The sequence below is a fragment of the Dermochelys coriacea genome, chromosome 1, assembly GCF_009764565.3.
Source record: "Dermochelys coriacea isolate rDerCor1 chromosome 1, rDerCor1.pri.v4, whole genome shotgun sequence".
In the NCBI taxonomy this organism is placed as follows: Eukaryota; Metazoa; Chordata; order Testudines; family Dermochelyidae; genus Dermochelys; species Dermochelys coriacea.
Genome location: NC_050068.2, coordinates 269,142,431 through 269,153,963, shown reverse-complemented (window position 1 = coordinate 269,153,963; position 11,533 = coordinate 269,142,431). Strand labels below are relative to the sequence as shown.

Genomic DNA, 11,533 nt, shown 5'->3' with positions numbered 1-11,533 from the left:
TTGGTGCTCCTTCCATTGTGTATCAGATAAGTTATTCAGCAGTCAAAAAGTGACTGTTTTTAAGTGCAGGTTTCATGCTACTTGTCCCCTCTACTTGTCCCTCCCGTCTCAAGTAAAACTCATTTGTTTTTGTATGTTTAACTGTGTATGTATTTTATGAATCTGAATAAATAATTTCCATATATTCACAAAAATAATTTTTTACACATTATTTTCAGTTTATAGTGCATCTAGCACAGCACTCTAGATTGAAAACATGAGAAATACCATGATGAATGTTTCCATACCTGTCTCGGGGTACGAGGAATTTCGAAAACCAGGGTCTTTCTGCAACTGAATCTCTTTCAGACTGAATATTGAGACACCTGTAACAATAAAAGAAAATTAAGGTTGCACTCAAATGTGATTAAATTTTATTGACGAAATTCTATTCTCAGTTACACCAGTATAAATCTGGAAAAAGCACATCTTCATCTGGAGTAGATAAACTACCTCCCCTAAAATGCTGATAAATATCTTGAACCCACTAATGTGCCTTGGTATCTCATAAGTTTTCTTTATGAAGTGGGCAGCCTGCAAGTAAAAACAAGACACACACAAGTCTAACTTACAAATCTACTCATTATAAAAGATATTCCTCTTCTCTGCAAACAATCAAAAATATCTTTAACAACTCATGTAAATAGAAAATCCATTATATTTTGAATTTATGCTGTTGATTTGTCTTTGAGAGTTTTGCCTAAAAAAGTTACCCATCTTGTGATGTAACATACTTTTATCTGTTTAAATACCAATGCACCATTTCAAAAGCTCTTTGGTATTTTTAGAGTTTAATCACAGATAATGCTTTGTGCTACTGTCAATAAAATATTATCAACCAAGGTCAATGGCACATTACTACTTTTTTACTTCTCTTACTTTCAGGCAAAGCATGTATCCTTGTTCCTAGACTTCTGAAGTATGCGTGTTTCATGGCCTCTTCTGCCGAAACTCTTTTCTTAGATTCATACTGTTAACACAAAGGATTGAATCAAAAATATAATTTTACTTTCCTTACAGTTTTTTTAGTGACAATTAATTAAAAGATTGAAATTGGGCTATTTGTATATGCTCATATTGAGCTGAAATGAAATGAGGTCTCTCTTACACTCTTAGATTTTAAATAAGATTTCGCAACACCATGTATTACGCTGTGGCACGTTCTATTAAAGAGGATTTCACACAAACTCCTGATTCATAACAGTGTACTCACCTGGTTTTGCGTTTGCATTTTTGGACCCCAAAGATAGTGATGAGTTTATTTCACTAAGAAAACTTGTTGAGCATGCAAGAACAAACTTCAGGCACGAGCTGCAGGTAATGTTTGCTCAGAGTACACAGCTGAATAAAAGACAGATACTGGGATGGCTTTTAAGCTGCAGGCTGCAACTTTCTGAATTTTATATTAAGTAGAGGCAGAATATGCTCAACTCATCTCACATACCACACATTTAACTGGGTTCATATTTGAGTTACAGGGCTCCCACCATACAGCCAATAATTTGGGGCAGATTCCTCAGCCTAATCCCTAGGACTCAGCTTACTTCTAAAACGACTTCCAATGTGGAAAGGAAACACATACAGCCCAATTTGCTGCCTGAACACAGAAAGGCAAAGCCTAACCGTGAAGAGCACTTGTTAGCCAGAACCATACTTATTAAATTCATACCTACAATAAAATTACTGTACCTAAATGCTCTCTTTTTACATTCCATTTTTCTAAGACTTTAGTCTGATCCTTGGGTATCTTAACCTTCTTCTCTCCTTGGCTCATTTTGCTGTTGTGTCACAAGCCTAGAGTTTACTGAATTCAGCTTTAATTATTAACAAATGTAGTGAGAATTCAGCTATGGACTACATTTTATTTTATAAAAGCCAGGAAAACAGAAATGTGGCCATCTAAAATTAGAGAACAATCCCTGAATTCCTAGGGGGTAAGTGGACTTCAACCCACTCAGTTAGCCATCACTAAGGCTATGATTTAGTCACAGAGGACACGGCAATCACAGATTCCATGACTTTGCTGGACCTCCGTGACCTCTAGGGATTCAGGAGGAGGACGCGGGACTGTGTATTCCTTCCCTGCAACAGGTGCTGGCTGGAACAAGGACCTTGCAGCCACAGCGCTGTGGATTACTCCAGGTACTGCAACTGGAGCCGTGTGCCCCAGCCCCATGGCATCCCAGGCTTGGCAGGAGCAGCGTGCCCCAGCCCTGCAGCTTCCTGTGTTTGGTGAGGGCTGCATGCCCCAGCCCTGCGACATCCCAGGCTTGGCGGAGCTGCAGCCAAGGCTGTGCCCCAGCCCCGGAAGCTGCAGTTGGGATCGCGTGCCCCCCTTGTGGCTTCCCAGGACCGTGTGCCCCTGCTGCTGCAGCCAGGACTTGCCTGGGACCGCAGTTGGGCTACACACCCCTTCCCCGCAGTTGGGCAAGCTCTGGAGCAAGGGCCGTGTCCCTCCCCCTCCCCCACTGCAGCCACTGGAGACGGGGCTGTGCCCTCTGCCATGGCAGGGGGGCTCAGCCTATCAGTCTCTCCCCCCACATAGGACTCCATTCCTCCCCCGTACCTAGCCCTGCCCCCGGTTATTTTTAGTAAAGTAACGGACAGGTCACTGGCTCCGTGAATTTTTGTTTATTGCCTGTGACCTGTTCGTGACTTTTCCTAAAAGTAACCTTGAAAAAATCTTAGCCTTAGCCATCACACAGTGAACCTGTTATCAACTGTATTTAATGCCCTACTCAAACTTCAATTGCATATATGATGTAACTGATTTTGTGGATTTGAGCCTTTAAAAAGGAATCCAAAAATAGATTTTATAAAAGATAAAACATGGAAAGCATCTTACCTGAAGAAACTTTGCTATCAATTCAATTCCTTCGGAGTCCAGCCTAGAAATAACAAAAACCACCAAATAGTTTAGTGATCAATATTCATAAGTGCAAAGTTAGAATGGAGTGGATTTCATAAGATGATATCCCACTTCAAAACAAAATGTAATTTAATTAAAAATTAAAGCAATACTTACACCTGAACATCTTCTGTGTGTTTGTGTATATACATATGTACATACATAAAGATATCCCGACATTTCAAAAGACTGACTGTAAACACGAGTTGTACAATTTACTGATGATAAGTCAGTGGGAAGATCGAGAAGGACCCTGACCTTTGGACTGTGACTCAATAGGCTGACAAGGTCATCTGATGTGAGCAATTTTATGGTTTCCCAATAGCTTTTAAAACCTCAACTCATTGATTGGATAGGAGGGTAAGAGTGCTAAACTATGTTTCTTTACAATCAAAAGGAACATACTTCATCATGTGTTTGGCTTTGCTGAAAAGTTCAGTTATGGCAATGATACTTGAAATGTACTAGATACACACCCTTCAAATTCCTGACCAGGGCTTTAGAATCACCACAGAAGAGACTGCATCAAAGAATTCTTCTCAGATTTTACAATAATCCTACTACATGATGGGACGGGATTTTGGGAATTTAGTAGGTGCAGTGTGAATAGTCCTACTATGTAGACGTTATAAATAACACTTATAGTTATATATGCCACTAGTGAGTCTCAGTGTTTGGATTTACAGTGCTCTAAGTAATCAGGAACTCAGTAGTGTTAAATCTCAAATTAATGAACTCTGCTAGATACCATTAACTTCAGCCTATAGTAGGATAGTTTGACATGTGATCTTTTAAGGGACATATAGTTAACATGCAACAGCACAGTACACACGGAAACTGGTTCTTGTATAAAAATAGGTGTGTGGACACAAATATAGCAGCCACTGTACAAGTAGAAATTCTAGTAATGAAACATAAAATACCTTGGTGCATGGTTGATTAGAGGCTGTGGTTTGTATTTGGGAAAGTTGTAGTTCCTAAATTCATCATTGGAAGAAATGCCTGGCCATGTTTCTTGAGAAGGAGTTCCTGTGTTTAAATCAAAACAAATTAAATCTATACAAGTTATATTAATTATAGGCAAGACTTAAAAATAAATTTTAAAGCATTGTGGCCCTGTAACATACCACAATCGAAAAGGAAGGAATGTTTTCCAACTTCAGTCATTTTGTTTAAAATGTACAGATTCAATCTTGTACAAAATGAGTAACATTGTATTTATTCATCTTCCCCTAAATGCAACTTCAAAATTCATTCCCTCTTTATAGAAAAAGGATCTGCTCTGTACTTTATAGTCACAAATTCTCTCTTAGAAGGGTGAAGTAAATCTACAAGTGTAATATTATTGGTAACAATATTCAATTTACCCAAAAGTCTGAAAATTAAGTGCAGTTCATCTTCAACAGTTGAACCAGGAAAGAGAGGTCTTCCAGATGCCATTTCGAAAAATATGCATCCAACACCCCTGTATAAAGAAAAAGAAAAGGAAAGATGAATAAGTAAATAAAAAATAAACTAACAAAAAAACTTACCCTTTAAAACATTCAGCTGCTCAATATCTTTTTGGATTTATTAGGTTAAAAAAATTGCTAAATCAATTTGCCATTAACTATGTACCTCTATTGGAAATACTGATGTAAATGAAGAAAAAAACATGCCAAAGAGTTCACAAGTGCTGAACAAAACCTCTGCAATACACAGATAATATCTTTTCATTCCAAAAGACACACACACAAAGCAAAGGGAACTACTGATAAACTAGACATTTAAAATAAATATTTAAATCAATATAATATAATAATGCCATCATGTCAAACTGGATTTAAATAATGAATAGCACAATTGATGCATTGTTAGCAACTTTCTTTATCAGCAATTTTATTTATCATATCTTAAACGTAACCCTGTAGAAGTTGTCTGAAATTTTGAGGGAGCCGTTATACTCGGTTACAAGAGTTAATGGACAATTATAACACATCTACTTCAGTATGAACAAAAATTAAAATGTGACCAAAACAAACATACCACATGTCAATTTGAGTTGAATATTCGGAAGATCCTAGGAGAACATCAGGTGGCCTGTACCATAATGTGACTACTTCATTGGAGTAAGTCTTTGTAGGAACAGACTTCGCTCTAGCCAAACCTTCATAAAAATAAAAATGTAACGGTTTTTTCTGGAATGGTATCTACCATTTCCCTCAATTTAAATATTGTGTACATCTATTTGCTTTTGTTTGTGCTTCTGCTTTCTTGGCTTCCTCATTTTTAGTCTGAAGCAGGGCTAAATGGTGCAAAGCAGTGACCTTATTGCAAGCATCTTAAAAATGAATGAAATCATACTGACCATTCATGACACCCGTTAGTTCTTATCCAAAAGGAATACCATTCTTTCAGAGTGAAAGTTGTTGTGTTGCTATGAAGTACGCATTACTGTATACTTGAGAATAATTTGCTTATCACGTGGGCAATGCAAGATTTACAATGGTCTTAATTATTCATTTCCTTACTTTTAAGTGCTTCCGTTTTGTAAGTGATGTGATAGATCCGGATATTATCACTCAGCAACTGAACGTTTTTTAAAAAGTGTTTCACTTTTGAAATAAATGTAAAATATTGTTATAATTAGGCTTGGCAAAATTGCATTTTAATTTTTATCATCATTTTGATGGACAATATTGATGTTTATTTTTATGCTTTTTTATTTTTGTTTTTATGGATTTAACTTTTCACTGTTGCAGGAAATGAAGGGACTCACCCATTGGAGGGGTTAGACAATTATTTAATGACACCAGACACTGAGATTCAAAAAGTTAAAACTTTATAACTGTTAAAAAATACAAACTGTCAATATCATATAACAAAAAATACGAAGTTAATATCCTAAAATCAAACCCTAATAACTTTTCAAGCAGCATTTTTATTGCTTTTACACATTTCAATTATCATCAATGTAAATATATTTTTGTCCGTTTGGGGATATAAATCAACTGAGAGCAATCTAGCCCTTGAGAATGATTGACACCTTAATCTTGCAGAATCACATCAAATCAGCATATAAATTATGAATTTTAAAATGGCTGGCTGTCCCAAAGCATTTCTCCCTGGGTAACAGCTCAGTTAAGGACCTCAACCAGGGAGAAATCACAGATCTACAGTATCACTCCAAAGGCTACCCCCTTCTCTTCTTATAGTGATGGGGTGGTGAGGGGGGGTCATCCTCAAAAAAAATAAAGTCAGACTAAAATTTTAGGCTATCACAGCTATCAGAAACTCCTGTAGAATAAGGGCATAGGGTAGTGGCAGTGTTAAGTACTGTACTGCTTAAGAAATTTTTTAAATAGAATTGAAGAATTATTAAAAGGCAAGTTTAGCATAACGTACTTGATAAATATACTTCTTATCCTCTCAATTTAGATAATTAATTATATATTTATAGGGCTCAATATTTTTCCAATAAAACTGTGATTCACCTTTAAATATATAGGACTAGATCATGCCCACTGTTCTTTCAAGCACTGAGGCAGGAAAAAGGAGCAAAACATGCTCAGATAATCCACATTTAATCAGCGGAAGGGCCCACTGAGTCAATGTGACATCATATTGCACCTGAATCTACAGAATCTCCTAAACTCTATCTCATCTGGAACTCTGTGATATTGGGAGTGAGGGGGATGGTTGGGCAATGAAGTGTTGGAGCCACAGGAAAACTGCTCTCTCCCTCCATGTCCAAAGGGACTTCCCAGAGTAATAATGCCAGACCATGTCAGCATTGTCTTAGGCAACATTCTGTTCTCTATTGGCAACTGCTACCTTTGGAGGAATTTTCGTCCAGGTGTGGGTGAGTGGTAACATGGCCACTAGTGGAGCTTTACTGACATGGAGAATAATGGCTAATAACAATAGGATCCCCTATGTGAATGCCCCAATCCGCTCACTGGATTTCCCAAAGTATCTTAGAACATCCCTGGGTTAGAAGGACCAGAACCCTCTGGCAATTCACCAGGTGGGGAACACTCCTCCCCATCATCTTAAAGTTATTTGTAGGAAAATTCTGCAAGATAAAGTTCACGGAGTTTCTTTGGCCCTGTGGTGAGGATTTGGCCTGTATATCATTAGTTTAAAAGGAAGCACTAACGTTACTTTTAATCTCAACTCAGTTCATTCTCAGCTGACACTTCAACACAGACGTATATCATATTGATGATCAATAAACTGCGAAGTCCAACTTTTTGCTTTCCAGTTCAATACACAGAAACCAGACCATCTGCACACAAATATAGGCTCTAGACCGAGGGTTCTCATCTTTTCCCTGCATATGACTTCACATTCAACTACATGCAATCCATCGGTCATCCTCAGAGGCATTTCTGAACCAAATCCTTTCTGCTGGTTTCCACTCATTCAAAAAAAACACCACAGGAATTGATACACAGGGATATTTCCTGGTGTCCAAATATGAAATCACAAATGACTAAGAAAACTGACTTAATCAGAAAACCAGAGAAAGGGAACAAAGGTAGGGTTGGGGTCCTAACTACCAAGTTGAAAGCTAGTCCTATAAAAAATTAATTACAGTTCAATTAGGCTTTGTCTACACTGGAACTTCATCGGCAAACTTTTGTCGTTCAGGAGTGTTGAACACCCTCCACCTCCACCGACCGACCGACCAAAGTTTTACTGACTAAAAGTGCTGTGTAAACAGCGCTTTGTCAGCAGGAGCATTCTCCTGCTGACAAAGCTGCTGCTGCTTGTGGGGGTTGAAAGTTTTTGTCGCCAGGAGAGCTTTCTCCTGCCAACAAACAGCAGCTACACTGTGCGGCTTTTAGTGGCACGGCTGGAGCAGCACAGCCGTGTTGCTAAAAGCTGCGTGGTACAGACGAAGCCTTATACATGTCTGCTGCCATGGCCAGAGAAAGTGTGTCGGGGGCAGGGGGATTGAGCTTTAACTGAATATAAAGTATTTTATTCTGAAAACATGGTACAATTCCTGTGGGATAAATAAATAAAACAAACCAATGAGGAGTGAACACATGTGGTGTTGCATATTGGAGAGAAAAAATTATTTAACTTAATTTAAAATATCAAATAAAAGAGCATAATGCAGTTATAAGGGTCCTTCTTAGATAAAAGTGAGTGGTAACAAAACTACTAACAGATGATGCTTAAAACTGGAGTGGCTGGCAGACAGAATATACAAAAGAACTATGACACTTATCACTGTATCCCATATATCAGGCACAGAAAGAGCCGTAACATGAGGCATAGTTCAGATTGGATGCTGAAACAAATTAAAAAACAAACAAACCAGAAACGCTGAAGTCAAGCAATCAAACTCTTACCCAAACCAGATTAACAAACAAAAAGAATGATCTGGATGACTTTCAAAAAGTCAGACATGAGCTGCAAACCTGAAATTCCAGCAGCTTTAAACCATGTGGGCTGACTTCCCCCACTGAGCTGACCAATACAGGTATCCAGCACAAAATGGACTTAAAAATCTATTTTTTCAGGCCAGTTCATGCTACAAGTGACAGCCTAGTATGCACCACATTGGAGGTATCCCAGCTGTCATAGAAACCCTCTGGCAGCATGGAGCTGGCCTCAATTAAGTAACGTATTGTTTTCCCTTTACACTTTACAGGAACACAAGCAATAGCAAAAAAATGAAGACAGGATCTCACCAGCTATATATAGCTAGTCAGAGTTACACAATATTGGCTTCAGTAGCCTTTGGAATGGATAAAGATATACACAGAAATGGTGTGATGTGTATTTCCAGTGATTAATTTCCCTGATGCATACCAACAGTTTATATACATAAACACTCCTACCCACACATGATTTCTAGGTTCAACAAGGTTTACAAACCTTGGTTTATTTCCAAGATTTTCTTAAAACTGTAACTCGGTAAAGAAAACACTGCTCAAATAAAATAATAAATATTTTTTTTCAGTCCATACCAAAATCTGCTAACTTTAGTTCTCCTTTCTCATTAATGAGTAGATTTTGTGGCTTCAGGTCTCGATGTAGCACCTTCCTCCTATGACAATAGGCCAAACCACGCAGAATCTGGTATAAAAATAGCTAAAAGAAAAACAAATTAGACTTTCAAAAATATTCATGGGCAAATGTGCAAAGCAGCATGTTACTCTTCCCATAACAGCAGGTTTTGGGCCATCAGAGCAGCAATTACATGGCTATATTGCAAGCAAGACAAAAACCTTCTTACACAAGCAAGTCACTTTCCCATGCTAATTTTTCTGAATATCATAACTATTGTTTAAAGATGTAAGACCTATTTATGCCATCCAGCTACAACATTATTATGAAACATTTAGCACATCAAAGATTTTGAGAGTGATTTGCTCTATATAATAGAAGAGAATCAAGTGGCTATTTATTTTATAAGCATTTACTACTGCACTCTAAATGTCTTTCCATGTAACACTCTCAATTACCATACTGATATTCCCTTCTGCTATAGATTTCTCTCTTACAAATGCAACTCTACTCCTGTACTCCACCATGTAAAGTAAATTAATTTATTGTACGGTAGGGAAAGTGACTACCGGAAGAAGCAATTAGGTACAGCATCTCTAAACATTAAAGAATCAAAGAAATATAGTTGGGGAAATTATGCTCCACCAGTTGTGTCTGATTTTTTCCCTTTTGCTGTGTTTGCATCTTCATATAGTCTGTCACCCTCTATGCTTTTTCCTATTCCTTTGGGCTGGCAAGCCAGCAACAGTAGCGCCACATTCAAGGACATTAGTGCACAGAGCAACTACATAGTCAAAAAAAAAGAGTCTAGGATTAAGCAGCCTCGTCAGTTTCCTGCGGTATTCATAAATAAATACTGCTTTGCAATTATTTCACGCATAGAGTGCCTGTGTGTGAGCATGGTGCTTCTAAGTAGCTACTTCGAGCACCAGTTGTCCCACAACAATTCTTAGTTTGGTGAAGGTGAGTGAGCAGACAGAAGATTACTGATTAGGAAATCTAGAGAGTACACTTATGCAGAGCAGAAGATCAACCAGCATGACAGATTCATCATGCATTAGTCCCTTTTGAGGGGAAACACCAGAAAGTTTTTATATAACAGAATTTTCCAACACAGGGGTTATTTTTGTAGCAGATGACACCCCCAAGTCTTCCACAAACTCATACAAACAGACAAGCTCCAGGTTATATTTGTCTAACCTCAGTTTGCTTATATCACAATGGGATTATCTCTATTAGGGGTAGAAAAATTGGAACCATGGATGTTAAAAATGCAGGCTGTGGGCCACTATGTCCTGCCTCACCTATATTGCCTATATTGTTGGAGGGCTATAAATGGCCATTAAGGCACTCTCAGATAATTTATAAAGACGTTATCTTCAAAGTATAAAAACATGCTGCAAGAGCTTTCATTTCATGTTCATTTAAGATTTTTTAACATGTCCTCTTCATCTTTTTCAATCTCTCTTTAAAGTAGGTATGGGAATTTACATAAAATAATTTTTCCCTTCACACTCTCACAAAAAAGACAACAAAGCAGGTTGACGATTGATTTCTCCTCCAAAAGACATTAAAGCTAACGTGGAAACAGAAAGAAACAAAACGACAAACAGTAACCAATATGCAAATCGAAACCCACAGTACTTCAGCAGAGAAAGGACTTTACAATATAATGTAAAGGCAAACACAAGGACAACAATTCTGCTGGAATGTGCATGAAACACATGTAAACAAATGTTATTCTTGTACATTATGTCATCATCCACAATTAACTATTGTACAAATATCAAACCAATTTTCCCTGCGTGTGCGCGCATGCATGGTTTTGTTTTTGTTTTTTAGGACAACCACTTGCAAAGTAACAAAGTACACTTCCTGCATCTGAAGAAGTAGTTTTTTACCCACGAAAGCTTCTTCCCAAATACATCTGTTAGTCTTTAAGGTGCCACCAAACTTCTCATTGTTTTTTTAAAGTACACTTAAGTTCAATGTTGACAGGAATAGAAATATTCCCCAAATACCTTCTATGAACAGTTAACACCCTCTACACAAATTACATATTGTTAAATAATTAAGCTGACTGAAGTCCAGCATAAGCCATACCATGGCTGGGGAACACACTTACCTCAGCTTCGGTTTCTCGTCTCGCTCCGAGGCATTTCAAAATAGTGTTCTGGTTTCTTGGGGCCTGGTTTACTAAGCTATTGTGCAAAATAATATGAACAGTTCCTTTGGCCATCCCAAGCCTCTTTAAACACACAGTTCTTTTCTGTTTCACAGTATTGGGTTCAACAGAATAAGGTTCCTTCCCTGCTCCTACTATTACTTGGCTCTTTTCTGAGCGCAACAGAGTACCTCGAGCCCTTCCCTGGCCTCCATCCACAGCCTTTCCGATAGCAGTCTTTTGCCCTCTGCAGCCCTCCTTCTTTTGGTACAAGATTCTCCAGTTTTCCTTCCCAGGGCTGTCCCTGAATCTTGGCCTACCACCATCATGACTCTATCGCTCCCTGAAGATCTCCCCCTTGAATGAGCTACAGGCTTGTTTTTTAATCTTATAGCCCCACCATGTGAATGTCAATTGCT

The 11,533-nt window shown here is 38.1% G+C and overlaps 1 protein-coding gene across 1 annotated transcript in view; it reads right to left on the bottom strand.

Moving 5' to 3' along the window:
- Positions 1 to 11,533, bottom strand: part of CDK17 (cyclin dependent kinase 17) — a 186,434-nt gene that overhangs the window by 10,740 nt on the left and 164,161 nt on the right. The window contains exons 10-16 of the mRNA XM_038406963.2: positions 8,911 to 9,034; positions 4,973 to 5,093; positions 4,315 to 4,412; positions 3,871 to 3,976; positions 2,885 to 2,927; positions 919 to 1,009; positions 288 to 365 (exon numbers count right to left, since the gene is read on the bottom strand). Coding sequence (XP_038262891.1) covers positions 288 to 365; positions 919 to 1,009; positions 2,885 to 2,927; positions 3,871 to 3,976; positions 4,315 to 4,412; positions 4,973 to 5,093; positions 8,911 to 9,034 — 661 coding nt within the window. The remainder of the gene's footprint in view (positions 1 to 287; positions 366 to 918; positions 1,010 to 2,884; positions 2,928 to 3,870; positions 3,977 to 4,314; positions 4,413 to 4,972; positions 5,094 to 8,910; positions 9,035 to 11,533) is intronic.